Below are 22,120 nucleotides of genomic sequence, written 5' to 3'. Positions count from 1 at the left end.
CTCCAGGTACGTGGTGTAACCCAAAGGGGCTACTGACAGCGACGCTGACACGTGGGATTCTGAGGGAACTACTCTAATGCACCTGAGTATTTGCACTTTTCCCTCCTTAACGTGATCCTCCTCAGCCTCCCCTAATTTCAGTTCATGGTACCACCAGGGACCAAAGAGTGCAAGCATGCACCAGTTTCTTGATCTCTCCACAAGCAACTCATCAGATGCATTGTCAGCTCCACCCCCAAAACGGGAGCAAACCTACCTCCATCTGCTCCCCCCGGGTCCGAGCCACCAGCATTCACGCTGGGGTCCCAGCTTCCTCCGCTCTCAGCTCCAGGAAGATCCCATTCTGCGCACCACACCCAAAGCCACCGTTTATACAGGAAAGCAAATCCAGTCTCCCCTGCTTCGAACCAACAGCTTCCATGGTTGGAATAAAATCCAAATGCCTTCCTGTGATGTGTAGGTCTCTCGAGATCTCACCCCACCTCCTTTTTGCTCCATCTCCTGACACCGTCCAGTACACACAGGACTCTGATCATGACATCCTTTCTGCTCCTTAAACAGGCCTCAGTGTTTGGCATCTGCCTCTCCTTCTGCCCAGAATTTGCTTCCCAGGTGCTCATGGCTGGTCCCTCCTCACCCCTCTAGACTCAGCTCAAAAGGCACCTTTGCCTGAAAACGCAAGGAAACAAGCACCTTCTCCTCCCCCTCCTTTACCCCCTAGCACCCAGGTCCCTCTCTGGTCCATTGCCTTTTTTTCTTTATACAATGTATCATGCTCTAAAACGATTTATTTATTATTAAACCCTCACTTGAATGAAAGTTCCATGTAGGAAAAGAATCTTTTCTGTCTCATTCACAGCTGTATTTTCAGCATCCGTAACAGTGCCCAGCACAGAGCAAGCATTCCAAACACATTGGTTGAAGGGAAACAACATTCCCCACGCCTTAGGTATGGGCCGCTCGTAGTGACTTCTTGCCAAAGTGGACAGTATGGAAAGACGGGGGGGAAAGGAGTAACTTTTAGTGGAGAAACCTGACACAGTGCCTCAGCCAGGTGATCAAGGTTAATGCCAACAGCCATAAATCGGGTTGGCAGTATGTGTCCTTGATACGACGTGATGAATATGGCCCTTTATCTCTGGTCGTCCTCCCCCAAAAGCTTAACCCCAGTCGAATCATGAGAAAAACATCAAAACAAATCCCAGTGGAGGGACAAATATCTGATCAGTACTCAATGTCAAGGTCATCAAAAACAAGGAAAGTCTGAGAAACTGTCACAGCCAAGAGTAATCGAAGGAGAGATGACAGGTAAATGTAATATGGGATGCTGGAACAGAAAAAGGACATTAGGGGAAAACTAAGGAAATCCAAGTGAAGTATAGACTTTAGTTAATAATAACATATCAATATTGGTGCATTCGTCGTGAGAAATGTACCATGCTAATGTGAGATGTCAGCAACGGGGGAAGTGGGTATAGAACTGTCTGTACTATCTTCTCGATAATTCTGTACATCAGAAACTAGCTAAAATTTAAAAATTTATTTAAAAACCACATTTGTTAGGTGAATGAATGTACAGCAGTAAATGCTGGAAAGATACTTCCATGTCTTTTTGTAAGAATTCACTGAGCACAGGCTCCAGTATGATGCCAGGAAAGAGACAAATTCCTGGAGTCTGTTAAGCACTGGGGCTGCTCTGTTTACAGCATTAAGTTTGTTAACAACACACTCAGAAAAACTGTAAAGGCAGACTTCATCCCTCTCCTAACTGGACTTCCAGTGGTTCTAGACAAGGAGAGTTTAGGTCAATGACAAAAATGACAAATCCTGTCCTCTTTGAAGATGAATGACATTTTTCCAGTGCTCTCGAGTCCATCCAGCCACAAGCACTGCTGAGGGTCTACTGTGTACCTAAGCCTAAGTTCAACTTAGCAGCCAGCTCCTGCCCCAGATGGAGGGTCAAGTCCCACCCACAGTGAAGCTGGTCCCCTCTCTCATAAGAGGTCAAACAGCGCAATACAGACTACAAATGGCACAGATGTTCAAAGACAACAGATCGTGGGAACTAGGGCAATCAGGGAAGCCTTCCTGCAGGAAAGGCCAGGCTGGATCTGGAAGAGGAAATAGGATTTAGAGAGACAGAGGGAAAGAGAGAGGCAGGCAGGGGTCGCAGCATCAGCAGAGCCGGGGCATCCAGAACCAGCTACAGGGAGCAGTAGGATTAGAGTTGCCGGGTCCCCTAGGGGAGCCATGTAAGAGGAAATTGGTTCGCTGAGCAGGGGCTGGACCAGAAAAGGCCTGGAGATCCTCCCAGACTTTTCAAACCAGGAATCAGCACCTCCTCCACGGAGCCTTCCCCAAGCACCCTGCCCACAAGTGAGCCCTCCCTCCTCAGCACCCCTCCCCCAGCACTCTTACTTGGCTCACACCAGCTTCATTCTTCCTTGTCATGTGCTGTTTCCATTCCTGTCCCATCTCTCCTACCCACCCGTAGGCCTCCTGGGGGCAAGATCCTTTCCTGCCTCCTCTCTGCCTGCTCTAGAGGGCCCTGCACATAGTAAAGGCTCAAAGGAACATCTGGTAAATGAATAAAAAGAAGAGTGAATTAATGAGTAGATCACAATCTAAGAAGCCAGGACTTTACCCCTCACACAACAGGGAGGCCTGCAAGATTTGCAGAAAAATACGTGATCAAAACGACATTTCCTCCACCATCTCACCCTCCCCTTCTCTGCTTTCTTTGCCTTTAGTACTCAGCCCATCCTGACTTGTTTCTTATCTGTCACCTCTCAGCCATTCAACAAACTTTAGCTGAGGGCCTACTGCACGCCAGGCATGTTCTAGATGCCAAGGATACAGAGAACACAGACAGAATACTCTCATGGAGCTGACATTCTAGTGAGAGAGTAAATAAAGGGCAATAAACAAAATAAGTAAATAAAATATATAGAATGCCAGCTGAGGACAGGTGCTATGGAAGAAAAAGGCAGGCAAGGAGGACAGGAAGTTCAAGGGAGTGATGTGCGATCTTAAGTAGGGTGTCAGGGAGACCACCTTTGAGCAAAGACCTGAAGGAGGTGGGAAAGAGGAATTTTTTTCTTTCGTGTCCACTGACACATGCCTAGTACCTGGAGTAGTACCTGGCCTGCAGTGGGCGCAGAAGAAGGAGTGTGATGGGAAGGTGAATTCATTTTCCTCATTAAACTTTTTATGTTGAGATAATTATAGATTGACATGCAATTGCGAGAAAGAATACCCTTCACCCAACTTCCCCCAACAGTGACATCTCACATAACTGGAATTCAATATCAAAACCAGGAACATGACATTGACACAATCCAGTGATGTGATTCAGACTTCACCAGTTTTTCATGTATTAACTTGTGTATGTGTACGTGGTACACTTAGTTGTATGCAATTTTAAGTATCAAGCCCTTTCTAACAATTAGGAGGCCACTTGAAGAGTCCGGAGTTGAAGGAAAGTGGGATGGAGCAGGCTGGGCATTTCCACACATGGGAGCTCCATTTAATCCTCACAGCCATCTAAGAGGGCAGTTGTTCTTATCCTCCTTTTATAGATGTGAAGACTGACAACTGCAAGGCTCAAGAGAAGGAACTTGTTGGAAGCCACACAGTTGACAGGTGGAGAAACCAGAACTCTCCAACCCATGACTGTCTGGTTCCTTCCCTGGGGCACTTTCCTAAACACAAGAACTGCCTGAATAAAAACATAAAATAAAATAAAATAAAACAGAGGAAGCAGGGACCCAGAGGAAGGCCTGGCTCCAGAAAGGGAGAGGAAATAAGGGAGGAGTTGATGAGGATGTTGCTGGGATTCTGAGAGAGGGAGAACAGAGCTACCATTCATGAGAAAGGATGGAGAGCTAGAGGGTCCTCAGGAAGGAGAGAAGAGGTGTCCTGGCTCAGCTGGACCTGATGTGTAATCTTGGGCAAGTTGATTTACGTCTCTGGGCTTCGTGTTCCTCAACGAGACAAGGGTGAGAATGGCCACCCAACCCATTTGCTCTAAGGCCAAGAGAGATGAAAAGGTAGCCCTCTGCAAAGCCAAAGTGCTAGACCAGCTGCCAAAGCCAGGAAGAAGGCGACCCAACCCCACAGGCCAGACTGCCTGCGGTCTCCCGACTAGAGTGACTGGCTGGCTTTCCAAAAGATGAAAATGCAGAATTTAGGTCAGCATGCAGAGAGAATCTCACTTTGTTTACAAGAGATGGAGAGCGTGTGTTCCTATTAAATGCCTTTGAATCCCAGCGATGATGAGAGACCCAGGGCTGTTTACCACTTGGGATATTTACTTTTCTCATATACAAATCAGCTTGGGTGCCGTCAGAGCTGCCGCCACCTCACACTGCAGCCCTCTGACGTCCCTGCACTTCCCCAGTGCCCACACATGGTTTGAATTTATCGGTTTTAGCAGCTTTCATTTATATTGTGTGAGAATCACTGAATGACCAGCAAACAGAAGCTCTGATCCGTGTCCTGGAAAAAACACAGAAGTGTGAGGAAGGGGGTTGGAGGGAGGGCTGGGAAGATGCCTCCAATCCCAGGAGAAGCCCTTAGGGCCTCTGTGGGAACGAAGGACCAGTGGGAAACCACAGCCCCATCTGGGGGTGAGAAGGGGCTCAGTGGGCACAGTCACCAAAGCCGAACACCTGGGTGCCACAGTGGGACAGACGGATGGCTGCCTAGATGTTTGACCTCCTGGAGCCAAACATCTGGAAATCTGGGAACAAAGCGGGGGTAGTTGGGCACTTTCTTTTTTCCACCTGGTTACTCAGGCCATGATGTGTAGATACAGCTGGTAATATTACAGCTACTCCCAGCATCCCTGAGTGTGTACTTGGAGCCAGGCCCTAGGCAAACTCAAGTCATTAGATGAGGTTCCTGCCCTCAGAGAACTTCAGTCTATGGAGGAGACAGACATGTAAACACATAAAAGACAATAAAATAAAAAATGCTCTTTTCCAATGAGGTCAGAGCCAGATGAGACAGTGGCTTTGAAGCAGCAGGGTGCCGTTTATGGTTTACCAAGCACTCACACCTGTCGAGAGGGGTCGGCCAGTGAGGGACCTGCCCAGGCTCATTCTGCTGGACTCCTGACCCAGTGCTCTCATGGTTTACGGACCATTTACGAACTGCAGATCCTCCCATCCCCCACCTCTGCTTGGTGGGCATTCCGGAACCGCCTGCCTCACACCACTTCCACTTCTAACAGGTGGAATCCCCCCAAATCTGCCATCAAATGGGCCACAGGAAATGCAAGGCCATGTTATCCCACAGTAGCTGTTTTATAAATGGTGATCAGGGTCTCAGGCTCCTCACAAAAGGCTGATCTTTAACTACGGCTGGTCTCATTGAGCCGCCAGACTACTTTTACGATCCAGTTTCTAAGAGAAAACACACCCGCGTTCCTGTTCCAGAAGCTGAGTGTCCTTCTCCTCTGGCCCAGCAGTGAGAACATCCTGGATCTGATGAGGGAAAAGACCTTCACACGGCAGCTCCTTCCTCAAGCCAAGGGGCTTGAAAACTTCCAAGCAAGTTTGGGTGAGACAGATGCTCCAGCTTGACGAATGAGTGAATTCCAGAACACAGGAGTGGGGAACAATGCCCCCCAGTGCACCCAGGATCAAGCCCATGCTTCTTAACATGGCTTACAAGCCCTCCACTCTGTGGCCCATGAGCCTCTCTGGTCAGTTCCCTGGTCTCCTGTTCCTCCAGCAAGCACTCTCCATGACCATGAGTAATTACGGTGTCTCAGTCTGAATCAATAGCACCATCAGCCCCCGCTCCCATACCTGGTGCTCCTCCTGAACCCTGGGAACACCCATGTGTCCTTCAATACTGAGCTCAGGTGGCATTGTACTGCCAATTATAGTATGAGTAGATGTATGTGTACTCAGGCCAGCCAGGTACTCATAAGGAGGGGAGGTCTGTCTGTTGTATACAATGAGCATCTCACCAGCAAAAAAACTACCTGGACAGCAAGGATGCAGTCTCATCCATCTTGGTAGCATCTGTAGGGCTTCCAGAGGACCCCAGGGCCTGCAAAGAGCCAGCCACCATGCGGCGGGGGCTGAGGGTCAGTGCTCAACCACGACAGGCAGGCGGGAACTGCTACCCAACCCAGCAGGGACTCCTCGGGCTTGGGGATGGGGGTGGCCCTCTGTCACACTTCCTTACTCCTGCACCCACCCTAGAGAGTTACACGAAGAAGCATCCCAGCCATCCAGACTGGTGCAGTTACAGATTCACCGCTTCCACTTCTATTGGGCCCTCAGCCTGCCCTGCCCTTCCTTCACCTGCCAAGGTCAGCTTCTGCTCTCAACCTGTACCTCTCTCCTCACACCCCCTCCTCACCGTAGGTCCTGGCCAATAGGCCACCTCACTCTCTCCTTCCCAAAGTGGCAGCCTTCCTCAGTGGGGAACATCAGAAGTCTATCAACTCCCTGGCTCTCCCAGTCTTTCGTACTTCCAGTCCCAGAAGACGAGCTATTACCCCACCTTTCTTCCCCCAACCCCATTGTCAGATTTCAGTCCCTTTTCATAGATGCAGGGAGGGTGAGAGCACAGTTTCTGCAGCCAGACTTCCCGAGTTTGAATTCTAGATCTTCCCCTCAATGGCTCTGTGACCTCAGGTAAATGAAATAACCTATCTGTGCCTCAGTTTCCTCACCTGTAAAATGGGGTTGAATAATAGTATGTACCTGAGACACTGTGGTGAGGATTCAGTGGGGCAGTGCATATAAAAGACTCAGACCCGTTCTTGGCACTCGCTGTGAAGCACCACTCTCTGGGGTCTATTCAACCCCTCCCTTCCTCACCAGCCCCAGATTCATGACCTGGAACTAAGCCTGGCACAATGTAGTTCCCAGTAGTGCTCAGTAAACAACTGAAGGAAGGAATGGATGGGTGAACAGTTTCATAATAACTAATTCAATTCACTAAGTATGTGCAGGGTATTTCTCTGGGAGAAAGAGAAGAGGAAAAAAACCTCACATACTGAGTACCACAAACAGCACGGCACACTTAAGGGCTAATAAAATCCTTGCCAGGCTTTATCCCCGCTTCTCCCCATCACTCTGAGTTACTGTTATTAATATCCCACCGACTTATGCAATAGAGGAAAAGGACCCTCAGAGAGGGAATCGCCCCAGGTCATGCATGGGTCTAACCCATGGCAGAGCTGGGCCTGAAGCGGGGGTGGGGGTGGGGGGGCGGGCGCGGGTTGCCCTTCAGCCTAAACTTTTTTTCCCTCCTTTTGACGTGTCCGCACTCCAGGGAGCAGTGGGAGATTGTAGGGAAGCTGAACTAGAAGGAGTATGGCCAGACGGTCAGAAAAGAATAACCACGCTCCAGGTGGCTGGGCAGCACGGTTCCCATCAGGCCGACCCCCAAACCTGCTCTGGATGATGCTTGGTGTGTGAGAGACTAAAGGATCAAGAACCATTTTCTCTATGGGATGGGCTTCACCTCGAGACACAGTGTGAAAATGGGCCAATAACAATAATTAAAATGACCACGACTTAAACCACCGCAATTAACATTCATTACCTCTGAGTGTGTGCCAGGCAGTCAGCTATGTGGTCGACATGCATTACCTCATTCACTCCTCACAACACACCAGGAGGTGAACGCTATTATGAGCCCCAGTTTTTCAGAGGTGGAAACAGACCCTCAGTCATCCAGCCCAAGTGGTAGAGCTGGCATTCCACTTCCAGTTCAGTCTTTTTCTTAAAGTATCAAAAGATCTAAGTAGAAATCCTGGCTCCATCATTTTGCACAAAGGACTTAGCCTCAATTTCCTAAAATGGGGGAAATAATACTTACCTTTCAGGATTATTTTAGGAACTTACTGTGATAAACCTGAGGCCTAGCACATAATAGGCACTACATAACAATGGCTGTCTTGGGAGCTGGAGAGGAAAAGGAGAGAGTACAGTCAGTGGAGGGAGGGGTAGCAAGACTTTTCTTTGCAAACCTTCTGCATTTCCCATCCCAGCACTTCTGTCTAACGGTCTCCTTCCTCTTGGCAAGGCCTTTTCCACTCCCATCTCCATGGGCCCTAGGACTGTTCAACCTGCAAGGTCTCCATCAAGAATCCTGCATTCGGGCTTCCCTGGTGGCACAGTGGTTGCGCGTCCGCCTGCCGATGCAGGGGAACCGGGTTCGCGCCCCGGCAAAAAAAAAAAAAAAAAAAAAAAAAAAGAATCCTGCATTCCTTTCTCACCACCCTCTCCACAAAACTATACTGATGGAAGCAGAATAATATAAAAATCACCTGCAAGACCACCAGCAGGCCTCGGCATGGGGGTTATGTAGTGCTGGGTCAACTAAACATTCCAGTCAAGGTCAAGCACAGTGACAGTGCATTATTGTCACTGAGGTGCCAAAGTGACTCAGTTCACCCATCCATAGCCCATCCATAGCTCTTCAAGCTGCATCTCAGACCCAATAGAGGGTCTGGAGCTCAAAAATATCCCATAATCCAGTAGACTCTTCAGCCACAGGGAGGGGGGCCACTGGGGTTCCAAATAGGGGAGGTTGGTAGGGGGGAGACAGGAAACTGGTCTAGCCTCCCTCTAGGTGTCCTCCTGGGGGGGCCAGGAGGAAGAGCTATCCAGCGGTACCGCATGTGAAAGACTGTGGAAACTGCAAACCGCGATGCAAATGGTTGAAATTATCATTGCCAGTTAGGCTTTTGTCTCTCCTCAAACTCAAAGCAGAGCAGTTCAAGAAAGGGAAACCGTGTGAACTAGGGCTAAAAGATGAGCCAGAGAGATATCTGAAAGGCGTTCTTTGCCCAATCTTCCTTTCTAAAAAGGGGTTTCGAATGGGGCCCGAGGCTTAAATTACAAACCACCTTCAGTCCCCAGGAGATAAAACTGGTCAGGACACTACAGAACCTTCACAGGGAGGAAAGCAGGTAAGCCCTTTAAACAGAAGAGGAAGTGGAAAAGGCCTGGCCCTTTATCTTTGCACTTTGGCTTCCCCGGGTAGGGCTGGCCAGGAGACGCGGGCGCTGGCGCCGCCTGTTTGGTCGCCAGGGCTGGCCGAGGGTCAGGCGGGGCCGCGCGGAGCACTTCTAGGAAATGTGCACTTTCGCTCTCGGCAACCCTTCCATTGAGGCGGCCGGAGCAAAGCCGACTGCGCCGAGCGGCGCTCCGAGCCGGGCTGGGGCGGAGGTGGGCAGGCCTGGGAAGCGTGCATCTTCTGTGCCCCCCGACAGGACACCGCGTTACCTGCCACGGCCACACACCCCCCGCCCCACAGTGTAAGGCACTTCTGCTCCTTCCCCCCCCGCCCCCCCGGAAGGGAGCAAAGGGAAGAGCATCACAGTTCTTGGTCACTTTCGTATCTCCAGCACAAATACCAGCATCTGGCACACGGTGGGAGCTAAAAAGCATTTCTTGAAAAATTATATGATGATGCTAATTTAAAGATGCAATAATAACTATGTGTGTCTGGCACTTTTAATCAGTTAATCCTCACAGCAAAGCAGATGAAATCGATAGATAGGAAACTACGGTGCAGGAAGGTTACCCCAACTAGCCTCAGGTGACCTGCACTCCCAATGAATGCAATGCTTCTGGGCCGTGAAGGCGCACCGGCCCGTCCTGGGCCAGCACCCCGAGGTGTCCTAAGGGACGTCTGAGCTGAGTTTTGTGCTATGCTGTGTGAATATAGACTAATTCTTGGTTCTGAAGGTTAAATCAGACCAGGATGTCCCTCTGAATGAGGAAGGGAGGGAGGAAGCTCTGTGCAGAGAAATAGGCTCACAAGGTAAGAGAAGTAAAACTGAGTGCTTTCCCCTGCTCTTCCTGACCCGCTGGGGAGAAAAGGGAGAACCCCCAACAATAAAAGATGACAGGGTCTCAGCACTCAGGGCCGGGGAACATATGCACGGCCTACGGGGGACGTGGATCACCAGGGACCAATCTGAAAGGCTGTAGGTTCCCCCAGGGAAACTACCTTTGCCTAGTCAAGGAGAAACACAGGCTAGCAGCAGGTGCCACTGAAGAGAGACTACACAGGACCTAGGCCATTACCCAGAAATGGTTCCAGGGCCCTGACTTGTGTGGGCCAAATCTGACGACCTTCTGGCTCTTTTCAAGGGTGGCCAAGCATTCAGAGTGACCCCGGTACAACTCACCCGCTGTTAGGGACTGAATGTTTGTGCCACTCCATCCATAGGTTGAAGCCCCAAACTCCATTATGATAGTAGTTGGAGATGGAAACTTTACAAGGGAATTAGGTTTATAAGAGGTCGTAAAGGTGGGGTCCTCATGATAGGATTAGTGTGCATCACGAGAGCGGGCTCTCTCTCAATCTCTAACTAATAGAATGTGATGTCAATTAAGCCTCAATAAAAAAATCAGAAAAGAAAAGGAAAAAACCCACAGTGCTCAAAACCAGTCACATCATTGGACCTAAACTCAAACTGCTGAGTTATGTATGATCAGGTGGTATCAGCCCAGAGGGGACAGTCCAATCTGGTGACCATGGATGAAAGTCTGGCTCTAAAGGATCATTTGCTTGAAGAGTCCAGGCTTTTCAAATGACTGCCCTCAGGAACTTTTATAGCCAGACAATAAAAGCTGGGAAGGGCTCTCAGGTAGAGGGAACAGCATAAGCAAATGCCTGGAGGCCTGACCGTGGATTGCGTGACAGAGAGAGGAAGGGAGAGAGAAGTAGAACAGGTCAGCAGCGCTGCAGCCCCAAGCAAAGTAGCAGGTAATGGATAAAATTAAACATTTTTCAAAGAAAATTAAGTGGGGGATGGAGTGAACCTGGAGAAGCTCACATGAACTCTGGGTAGAGAAGAGGAGAAAAAAAAAGAAGGCTTTGTCTGCAAGGAACAGACGAGGAAGAGAAAACAACAAAGTGTTCCAGGATGGAGAGGGAGAAATCCAACAGTGACCTGTGGATGTTACAAAGTCCTCACCAAATGGACCAGCGACAGCACTGAACTTTCTCCGTGTCTCAGGTGGGCCGGCTGAGGCTTTCTGTGATCACAGAGGCCGAGACGTAGCCCCCTGTTAGCATCCAGAGCTGCCAACACCTCAACCACAGGATACACCACAGGGCCCCAACTTCAGAACTGGAACACATCCAGTCTCATTTTGTAATCAATTGTGAGCATATTTTGAGCTAGGTTTTTTGAAGCCAGGTTGATTAGGAAAGAAAAGACTGCCTCAGTAATAATTATAATAGAATGTAAAATATGTAAGTGCCGAAAGAATATCACAAAACGCCATAAAAAATTCCACAGAGGGAAAGAATAGATGTGGCTGGGTCATCAAGGAAAGACTTGCACGAAGTCTTCCCAAGCCGATGAGATTTAGGAGCATTCTGGGAAGACTTCCTGGAGGAGGTACAGCATTGAGCTGAGCCTTGGATATCTCATAGGAATCAGAAGTAGAAGAGGAAAGGAGGAAATTCCTGCAGAGGGAGAGGGCCCAGCACAAGCAACAGCATTTCCAAGCTTGGGGCAACGTTTTGTGTTCCAGCGGATATTCTGCGCAGATTTAAAAGCCTGCGGATACTGGAGGAGCTGCTCAGCCAGACGGCTTGGCAGCCGCTGAGCAGAACTGAAGGCTGGGCCACCGGCTGCCTGTGGATTAAGTGGGCGGACAGAGAGCCAGTGATGGGAGATAAAAGGGAGTGAAGTGGATAATATTTAGAAGCAAACTCGACGGGGAGAGAACGCGGCAGCCCGGCTGGCAGGCAGCAGGCTTGTCCCATTCTTCAGTTTCCTCCCTCGGAAAGCTGCATTACCAGGAGACCTCTTCCTGGCTTTGAGAGATGTCCAAATGGGAACTATTAACAAAGGCACAGGCACGCTCCCGTTTTTATCTCCGTCTCAAAGTGCTTTGCCGCTCAGGCTTTTCTCTTTGGCCTGGGATCGGCTGGTGGGTGAGTGGCTGCGGGAAGGAGATCACTGTGTTTGTAGATGGGACTTCTTGGAATTCTTGAGAACTGGTCCCTTCCAACTCTAAGATTTTAGAAGTCTGTGTGTATGAGCTGAGAAAATGTCTTCAAAGCTAAGGGGCTAGGATTTCACGATGTGAAGATTCTTCGAGTCCAAAAATGCCTCTGAGCCTAATGTTCTAAGATTTCACCATTCTTAGATTCCCTGAGCCTCCAAGTCCCGGCTCAGGATTCGGAGATTCTGTAAATCAGGAAGACGTCATGCTGTGTGACCTTCTGATTCTGAGACTAGAATATTTCATGACATCTTGGTCACCTCCGGCTTTATGGCCTCACTCTCCTTTGATGGAGGTACCTAAGCCATCCTGTGCGTCTGCTCCTGAGTTTGTTTCCCCCCGCCCCACCCACCCCATGTTGGGATAATATATTAAATGCTAAAGTCTGAGTTAACCAAGTCAGGGAAAAAAAAAAGGACAGAGCCTGCTGTGCTGGCAGGGGCTCTTTGCAAACAGCTCTCCGGGCACACAAAGAGTCTGAGAGTACACATGCCAAGGGGTCAGTGCTAGGGGTCCCCCAAGTGACTTCCACACCGTGTGACAGACATTTGCTGAACAGCTCCCAACCACAGGGCTCGGTGCGGGAGGGAGCCACGGTGGGTGTGGCAGGCTTCCAGAAGCGCAGCGTGGAGGCGGGGCCAGAAGCAGCTTGCTCCCAGGCCAGGATCCGGAGTTACACGTGCAGACTAGGCCAGCCTGTGCTTGGAGCCAATACTGACCCAGGGGCTCTCACTCTGTGGCTGTCTTCTGGGGAGAAGAGGGCTCAGCATGGTCGGACGTCCTTAGGGGTGCCCAACGGTCTTAGGGGAGGTGTCTGGCCCCTTCACTCTGGGGAAGGCACATGGATCTGATGGGAAGCCAGAAGTAAGGACAAGTACTGAGGACTTGAGGAACCAAAGGTCGGTGCTGCTGTAGTTGCCATGGAGGCTCAGGTGGGGTGTAGGACCCAGCAATAGCCATTCTTGGAGGATGGGAAGTGAGAGTGGGTTCTGCAGGATGGAAATGCATAACAGCAAGAGACAGCAAGAACAGGCTCTCCGTGTGACATGTGGAGACAGGACACAGGGGAGACTAATGCACAGGCGCTCCATGCCTCAGTTTCCACGGCTGTAAGAAAGGACTAATAATGCTCACTCACCCTGACTTGGCAGTGACCTCTCCAGGGGAGAAATCTAGGCTGTTTCCCAGTCTCTGCTCCCAGCATTGTCCTGGCTGACACTAAGGTGCTCTGGCTGAAAGAGTGAGGGAGCCGGTGGGGGACAGGGGTCCTGATGACGGGCAGCCTCCAAGGCTGGGCAGCTGTCCACCAGACTGTGCCACGACGGGCTGGGGCTCTGTCTACCCTGCAGGCTGGCAACAAGAGGCAGCAGGTCACCCACGGGAACTAGCAGGCTTCCGGATGAGTAGGTATCGGCAGCAGCCCCCACAGACAAGCCTGCCAGCCCCTCCCAACGGTGGAGAACTCAGGCTCGAAATCTCAGGGTGGCCCAGGGCCTCCAAGATACAAGGACCGAAGATGAAAACCGCAGAAGTCAGAACTGGGTCGGGCCTGGAAATCGTGGGACAGAGGGGCAACCTAGGCCCAGAGAGGGACAGGACAAGCCCAGAGTCACAGCCAAGGTAGGGATGGGGTAGGGCTAGAGCCTACTTTGTATTCAACTACCCACTTCATGATTTCCACATTTCGTGTCCTTGTAGGATGGTGTGGACCTATTAAAGTTCAAGGAGGAGGCTCTTCACTGTGGCTTGTGTCATCTTTCTTCATTCATTCATTCATTCATTCATTCATTCAATAGTGCTGGATGGAGGAAGGAAGGGAAGCAGGGATCGTCATATCACGGTTTCTGACCATTCATTCATTCATTCTCTCTCTAAATACTAATTGAGCACCCAATAATATGTGGTATAGATATACGACCTCTGACTATAACCAAGGACAACCTTTATTCAACTGTGCTGCTTAGCCTGTGTTAGGGGTGCCGTCTTCACAATGGTCCCTTGGAAAGCTGGGCATGCCTTTGGGAGCTCCTAGTTTAGAATAAGATTCAATTTCTAAGCCAGGGAGAAAATCAGTTTCAGCACTTTTCAATGATCTCTTTCTATACATTTTTTATATTTTATTTATTTTTTAGAAAGGTATGGTGATCTCCCTCCACTCCAATACACACACACGTCACCAGATAATGCCATCTGACTGTTAAAAACAAAATTATGTCAGCTCTCGGAATCTTGAAAAACATGGACTCTGGCATCAGACACACTTGAGTTTGAATCCTGAGCCCACCTCGCCTGGTTGTATAATCACAACCAAATGACTTAACCTGTTTAAGCCTTAACTTATTGTCTGTAAAAGAGATATGATACTCTGCCTTGTCATATCTCTGTGAGGATTAGAGATGATGTACTTACGAGGTCTAATGTAGCGCCCTGTGCAGAGATACAGCTCAATAAATGATGACTTTGGGGTTTCTAACTCCCTAGAGAGGGGGCTGTAGAATTTTACAAACACTTCGGACACCCTTGGCAGCCACGCCCAAACGTTCAGGCTCTACGCACACTGGATGGATAGCGTCGGCATGTTAGCTAAGTCACAGCCAAGTACAGAACGGCAGTGTCCCGTTTTCTTATTTTGCCTCAGAGAACCACATAACTTAGAGGTCTCCTTATCTAGTGCCTCCACTGTACTCAGTGGGGGGGACTGAGGCCCCCTAGAGGGAGAAGGAGGTCTCCTAATCAGCCCAGTGTGTTCGTGGCAGCTGGTACCAGTCCCCAGAGGCAGCCAGCAGAGCCGACTGAAATCTGCAGGTCCCAAGATTGTCACAAGATCTGGACTCAAAGCTCAGGCATCCCCAGGCCCCTGAGGGCAGGGGCTGCCACCACCCCCTATTACTCCAGCTTTACTTTGTTCAGCAAAGCATGAGCAGTGGACAGGGCTGCTGGCAGAAGGTGCCAACAGGGCAGAGCTGATGCTTCCCACGCAGCCTTCTCCTTTCCTTGTCCTGAAGCCGCCCGGACTCTTTTCCAAGCACAAGCCTTACATCTAGGTAGTCATTTTACCCTCTCGACAACCTCCCACAGGTAGTAGCTTCTCACGTCCTCACAAAACCAGCTCAGTTGTGAAAGGCTGGTCACTATTGCCCAATTCGATTCTTAGTTAAGAACACCAGAGTTACATACAAGTCATTGGTTTTAGAGCCAGAGCTGGGACTGAAACCTAGAAGCTAGTCTCCCATCTCTCAGCCCACTATGCTGAGCTGTCTGTAACACATCACGGAAATCTTCAGAGGACCTGCCTTTACCATCCCTGCTCCAGCCACATAGCCAAAGGAAATAATTTCTGTAGAAGTATAAATTCCCCAAGAAGTAAAATTTTAAGCCTTTAAGCTCTAAAGGAAAGAAGAAAACAGAAGAAAGGACTGAAGGAAGAATGGCAGGACACGAACTACCTACATGGAGGAAGTCTAGAGAATCCGCATGGGGCAGCAGGAGGAGTGCATCCTTCCTTTAGAGTCAGGCAGACCGGCTCTGTTCCTTATTAGCCACGTGACCTTGGGCAAGTCATCCAGCCTTTCTGAGTGCCCACCTTAGAAAGTTCCAGGGGTGTGAGACTCCAACAAGATGAAAAAGCGTGTGGAGCCTCCTGCAGGGTGCCTGGCACATGGAGTTGATTATAATCGTCCCATGGAATGTCAGGGCTGGAGTGGCTTGAATGATGACCTAATCCTGATGTCTCATTTCACAGGTGGGAAAAACAAGGCCCAGAGAGGTGACGTGACTTGCTCAAGGACACAGAGCAAACTCATGGTGATGTCGGGTCTAGTACCCTCAGTTCATATTAAAATCAGTGACCACGGCCAAGAAGCTGGATCTTTCAAGCTGTGTGATGATGGAAGAAACTTTTTCAGTCATTCCTCTGGCCCATGTAGCTTTCTTTCTCCATTTAGCAAGGGAAAATATGGTATTTCTGACCAGAAGAAAATATAAAATTTTGAGAAATACTAAAGTCAAAACTAAAATCGGGCTTCCCTGGTGGCGCAGTGGTTACAGAGTCTGCCTGCCAGTGCAGGGTACGCGGGTTCGAGCCCTGGTCCAGGAGGATCCCACACGCCGCAGAGCAACTAGGCTTGTGCGCGCCACAACTGCTGAGCCTGCACTCTAGAGCCTGCGAGCTGCAACTACTGAGCCCGTGTGCCACAACTACTAAAGCCTGTGCACCTAGAGCCCGTGCTCTTCAACAAGAGAAGCCACCGCAATGAGAAGCCCGTGCTCCGCAACAAAGAGTAGGCCCCGCTCGACGCAACTAGAGAAAGCCCGCGCACAGCAACAAAGACCCAACGCAGCCAAAAATAAATAAATAAAATAAATAAATTTATTTTTTTAAAAAAACAACACTAAAATTCCAGTCTGAACAAACAGGCGCTCTCTTTTTAAGGCTTTTTTTCTGTCCTTCCTCTCTCATTGCTCCCCCCTCCCCAAATATTTTGCAATAACAGTAATGCTGGGAGGAAAGAAAAAATAAAAATCTGATGCACTTAACAGATATTTCAGTACAATAATGCATCACAGATGTTCATATCAAACTGTGCATGCGTGCATACAATTTTACTAAGAAGGCTGTTGCATTTCTGACTTTGGGGTTGGGGATCCCTAACAACCCCAACTGCCCAGGCTCTGGAATCCCTCCCTTCACAGTTAGCCCACGGCTGCCCACGGGGATGGAGGAGAGATTTCATCACCTCGCTCCAAAATGATAACAGGACAAATTGGCGGGGTCAGGCACTCTGGCAGGTGGTGAAGGGTGTGCAGATTACGGAACCGAGAGGAGTCCTGTTTTCTTTTGTTCAGGACTTGCTTCCTACAGCCCTCTCAAGGAGCTGGACCCAAGAACAATTTTAAGAGCGGGCCCGGGCTGGTGATGGGTGGGTGCATTTTTGAAAGCAGAGGTTTGAGTCTGTTTGATCTTCAAATGTGGGCTTTGGAGACTGTCAGCGGGCTCCTCGCTGGCCGATGAATGGCTCTCAGGAACTTTTCCTAAAACATAACCTCACGCACTTTCCAGCAAATGTTTTCAACCTACCAAAGCCGTCCTTTGGTTGAACAGCAGTGTTTCCAGACCTCGAAGAAAGATAGTTTTGTTGTTTTAAGAGAGACAGATTAAAGCCAGGGGCTGTTTAACCAGAGGGTCTGTGTGCTCCCTTCGCCTCTGGTCGGATTCCTCTGTGGTTGGTACAAAGAGGGTGTTGAGAGTGACGGTGGATCCCCCCACCTCCCCAGCCTAAAAAAGATATCAAGGCCAGACGTGAGGCCTCTGAACAGAGAGGCCTCCTACAAACCTGCCTCCAAAATGAGATGGGCGGCGAGCGCTGGGGAGCCCGACGCAGATAATATCAGCTCCCGAGGCTGGCAAGGGAAAAGTCACTTCAGAGGGAGAAAGCCGGTACGTTCAGAGGAATCAGCGCTGGGCCAGAGAATGCACAGGATTTTTCCCCGCGGAGAAGGAGTCAGGCGTAGTCAGAACCCTGCGGGGCGTGACTAACTGCCCCAATATTCCTGCCACCGGGGCCCTCTGGGTAAGGGCTCCACAATTATGGGAGAGCCAGCAGGAGAACCGACAAACCCGCCTTTCATTTGGCCGGCAAATCAATCTGGCTTCTTACCTCCCCGGGGACAATATTGCATTTCCCCAGGAAAAACAAAAGCCAGAGATCTCCAAAGGGGGATCAGTTTCTGCCCCTGTTTCCCTGGTGAAGAGCTTGCGACATCTCAGGAGCAGCCAAGCAGGTCTGGTTCCAGTGGTAGAGTTTCTAGTCTGGCCAATTTACGGGGCTGTCTCCTTATGGGAGGAGTATGTCTTGGGGACCACACCATGCTTGGGGCATGGGCCCGGCCTCCTTGCAGGAGCCACCAGCCCTGACTCAGGGACTGACAGCCCGTTCTCAAGGCGCAGATGTGAACTCATTGTTCCCTGGGCCTCAGAGTTGAGTTTGGGGCCAGTGAGTTGTGAGTGACCTCTGACCATGGAGATGGGGCTTTTAATGACATTTTGCTGGATCAGGTCTCTGGCAGCCAGAGACTTTAAACCTCCTAAGCTCCGCCCTTCTCCCTGCCCCTACACCTGAGGTTCAGAAATCAGAACTGTCAACCTTTAAGTGAACACACTTCTCTGAAATTATTAACCCCAAAACTATCCTTGCTGACCTTCTCCCAGCCTAGGGGAGGCAGTCCGAGGGTCACCTGGAGCTTTGCAGCGGCCCCGGGAAACCTGGCAGCGCTTAACAGCAAGCCAGGGTCACTAGAGACCAGGCCCATCGCACTTCTCCTGTCCCCCGACCCCAACCCCACCTCAAGAAGCCCATCTCCCTCTATGCGTCCTCTGTACATACACACAGCTGCCTGGATGCACCCATACAACAGCCTCAAGACAGCCTCCTGCTCTCGGGACCCCAGGGTCTCAGGGAAAGTCAGGCCCAAACTGGAAACTCTTTCTTTTTGTTTTTCATCACTGGGATGCTCTGAGGGAAATTCTGCTCGGGCGAGCACAGCAGGTGGGGAGTGTGTATCCCCAACAGATAGCACCACTGAGATAGAAGCAAACGCACAAACTCTTACCCCCAATTGCAGCACACGCCAGTTTGCCCTCATACCGCCACAAAGGCAGCTCAAGAGCTGCCCCACAGCCCAAAAGACCCTCTCCCTTTCGGGGAAGGGCAGGGTTCTGCCTGCCGAGGGAACACCATCAGAGAAGAGGACCAAGGCGCATGGCGGCTGCCGGGCTCTGGGGCGGGCGCTGTACGCTTACCTGGGAGAAGTTGAGCCCATTGAGCGGATGACACTGCTCCTCCACGCGCTCCACGGCCCCGGTGCTCTTCTTCATCTTCTCGGCCCGCTGGGCCAGGTAGAGGTCAAGCACAGGCACGCCCCGGGAGCGCACGTCGGTCTCCGTGAGCGAGTTCACCATGAGCATCACCCACACCGGCCTCTTGCGCTCCCAGTTGCCCGCGATGGCGTTGAATAGATAGTCGGCGTAGAGCCCCTTGCCCCGCTGTGCGGGCGTCATCCACGACGGCATCATCAGCTTCACGTAGTCCAGGTGGCGCTTCAGGCGCCAGTAGAGCTCACGGGGCAGCACGTCCTGCAGGTTCTCCCCGTGCGGCAGCAGCTGGCAGCTGGCCAGAGCCGAGATGGTGTAGGGGTCTGTCAGGTCCAGCTCAAAGTAGACGCGGGCGCTGGCCTGGAAGGCCGCCTTGGAGTTGTCCGGGATGAAGTCCCAGACGCGGGTGTAGGGGACGTGGATGGTGCCAAACAGGTAGGCCGGGGGGTCACGCCGAATAGTCCACAGGAAGGAGTTCAGGTCCCTCTGCTGCAGGGGGACAGGTAAAGGAAGGCAGTGAGGCTGAAGGCAGCAGAATTAAGCCAAGGTTAGAACAGAGGGGGCAGGTGGAGCTCGGGATGGAAGGCAGAGAGCTACATGGGGTCACGGGAAGAAACAAGGGCTTTGGAAGCTGAAAGACCCACATCTTAGCTGTATGATCTTAAGCACCCTGTTTCACTTCCCACAGACCCAGTTTCCCCATCTGTAAAATGGGAGCTGAAAGCAGCCACCCCAGGGATTGTTGGGAGAAGGAAAAGACACAATCTATGTAAATAAGCCCGAAGAGCAGTGCCAGGCACAGAGGGAGGAGGCAGCGAAGGAAGCTCCCATTATGACTGGCTCTCACTGTGAGTGCCAAGGACTGCCACGCCACCTGAGAATATTCATGCCTGGCCAAGCCAAACCTTCACCGGTGGTGTTTCATGTGGAGGGTGGAAAGAGGGGGACCAAGAGTGCTGCTCTGGCAAGAAAGGAGGAAGTCATATAACTTTTAAATCCAACCATTAGAAGATACATGCCAAGAGCACTTTGAAAGCAGAACACCTATTAAAAATAGCACACCTATTTAAACAGCTACTTCCCATTCAGCAGGGCGGATACAATTTTCTTTTTGGAGGGCAGGTCTGGGGTGTCAGCTACTCTGCTCCACCAGCTGAAACCACAGATGAGAAAGTGCTTTACAACCTGCAGGCTAAGTAAAGTCTCAAGGCCCTGGTTTGGGAGGGAAAGATTTCACAGAATTAGTCCCAAGAAATGTACATGCTTTCTGGGCTCCTCCCCTCAAAAGGTGTACCTGGTCTCCAAGTCCAATTCTCTGCCATCACCTAAGCTCTGAAGAGGGATGTGTGTGTCTGTGTAGAGGGGAAGGAGGGGCAGGAGGACATGGGTCATTTCTCCAGATCCAGTTTAGGTCCAGGGGTTAAGGGGCATGGGAAAGGGACTATCATTTCTCTCAGGCATTTTCTATCCAGAATACCCCCTGGACTGTCCACTGCCATCCACCGTCTGCAAGCTCTCGGTCAACTCATAAAATTCTTCTGCTTGATTCTAGCACAAATGAGAAGTATCTGTCAGGGTGGGCAAAGCGAACAGTACCTTACTTTACTGACAACCAAAAATTGTAAATCCCAGCATACTGGAGAGAGACTAGCTCTGAGCACCCTGCCTGTCGCGGAGCTCCCTGTTTCTGAACAAGTCATGACACTGGAGGTGCACCTTGCCCAAGGTCAACTAAGAGCGCAGCCAGTGAGGACCCTACACAAACTTTTCCTGGTCTCTGGCCTCCAATTCAGGGTTATTTTCCATGCATTAATGTACACTTTGAGGGAGAGAGACTGAGGGAAATCAAGGGATTCCTGAGTTTGGAAGAAAAATTAGGAGAACTAGTAATTACTCAACCCCCACGGAAATATTAGGCCAGCATGTCCTGGCACTTTCTTTCCTCTCCTCTGGAATCTTCCTCCTTTTTGTGAAATCGGGGCACTTGGGAGAGTGGGTGCTGGGGCCTGGGCTGGAGAGGGAGAAAGTTTGCCTTAGTCAAGGGTGGGGACGGGGGTGGGGGAGAGGGAAGCCTGCAAGGGGTCTGAGCGTGTAAGAATGAGAGGAAGGGGCAGAGAAGAGAAGGGCAAGGAATGGTAGAAACAGAGTCAGAAATGAGAAGAGAGGAGCCAGAGGGTAAGGACAGGCTAAAAGTAAGAAAGAGGGGAGTCAAAAAGGGCACAGAGAGGAAAGGTCCAAGCAGGACCGAAAGTCGAGGAGAGCCCGAGAGCGTCAGCGTTTGGAGGAGCTGGAGAGGGAGCGCCCCACCTCGCCTCCCCGGACGGAGCTGGAGCCCCGGCGGCAGAAGCCAGGGAAGGGCGCCCGAGGCTGTGCCCGGCGGGCGGAGGTGGAGCGGGTGGGTCGAGGTGGGTGCGGAAGGTAGGAGGACCCCCCAAACCATCGTCCCCGCAGGGCTGGAGTGGCCGCGCGGCCGGGAGAGTGGCCGGGCGGGCGCTCGCTCACCGATCCGGGCGGCCGGCACTGTCCTGCGTCCGGGGGCTGCGGGCGGGCGCGGGCGGTGGCGAGGAGGGCGGCGAGCAACGGCCCCGCCAGGGCGGCGTGCATCCTGCCGGGGCCCGCGGGGCGCGGGGGACCCTTCTGGGCGGCGCCCCTCAGCTGGGCGGGCAGCCCCCGTCTGGGCACGGAGGTTCCTCTGGAGCGCGGGGCTCCAGACACGGGATGCCGGGAGCCCTCTGGGGCGTGGCTGGATGTCCCTGCCGGACCTGGGGGTCCCTCTGGGGCGGGGCTCCGTCTGTTGCAAGAGGGGGATCCTCTGGGGCGGGGCCCTTGCGCCGGGACGCGCAGCCGGGTTGGCCGAGCCCCGGGGTTGTGAGAGCGCGCCGGGTTGCCGGGGCGCGCGGAGGTCCCAGAGCTGCGTCGCGGTCCAGGGGCGCGCGGGGTTCTCGGGGTAGTACCGGGACGGCGGGCGCGCGGGGTCCCAGGGTTATGCTGGGGACCCGGGGCGCGCGCAACGGTCCCAGGGGTGCGCGGCGCTCCAGGGGGCGCGCGGGGGGACAAGTGCGGCGGCGGGCGCGGCGGGGGCGGGGGTCAGGTCTGGGGCGCCCGGTGGCCCCCGAGCGGGGCTCAGAGGGGCGGCGGGCGGCCGCGCGGCCGCTGCCCGGGCTCCGCCATGCTGCTCCGCGGCCGGGAGGGAGGGAGAGAGGAGGGCGGGAGAGCGGCGCGGAGCCGGGCCGGGCGGGGGGCTGGG

General features: G+C 51.8%; 1 protein-coding gene across 3 annotated transcripts in view; it reads right to left on the bottom strand.

Moving 5' to 3' along the window:
- The window catches only part of TRABD2B (TraB domain containing 2B), a 117,408-nt gene extending 95,554 nt beyond the window's left edge, over positions 1-21,854 (bottom strand). For 2 of the 3 annotated variants that reach the window (XM_055084636.1, XM_055084635.1), the window contains exons 1-2: positions 21,376-21,854; positions 18,802-19,362 (exon numbers count right to left, since the gene is read on the bottom strand). In XM_055084636.1, the coding sequence (XP_054940611.1) occupies positions 18,802-19,362; positions 21,376-21,477 (663 nt within the window). In that variant the 5' untranslated portion in view covers positions 21,478-21,854. Of the gene's footprint in view, positions 1-16,410; positions 17,118-18,801; positions 19,363-21,375 lie in introns of those variants that run through there. The other variant, XM_028488113.2, reaches the window with a different exon arrangement.
- Positions 21,855-22,120: the final 266 nt, after the last annotated feature.

The sequence above is a fragment of the Physeter macrocephalus genome, chromosome 4 (assembly GCF_002837175.3).
Source record: "Physeter macrocephalus isolate SW-GA chromosome 4, ASM283717v5, whole genome shotgun sequence".
In the NCBI taxonomy this organism is placed as follows: domain Eukaryota; kingdom Metazoa; phylum Chordata; class Mammalia; order Artiodactyla; family Physeteridae; genus Physeter; species Physeter macrocephalus.
The sequence above is the reverse complement of the archived record's forward strand: the minus strand, read 5'-3'. Positions and strand labels throughout refer to the sequence as shown.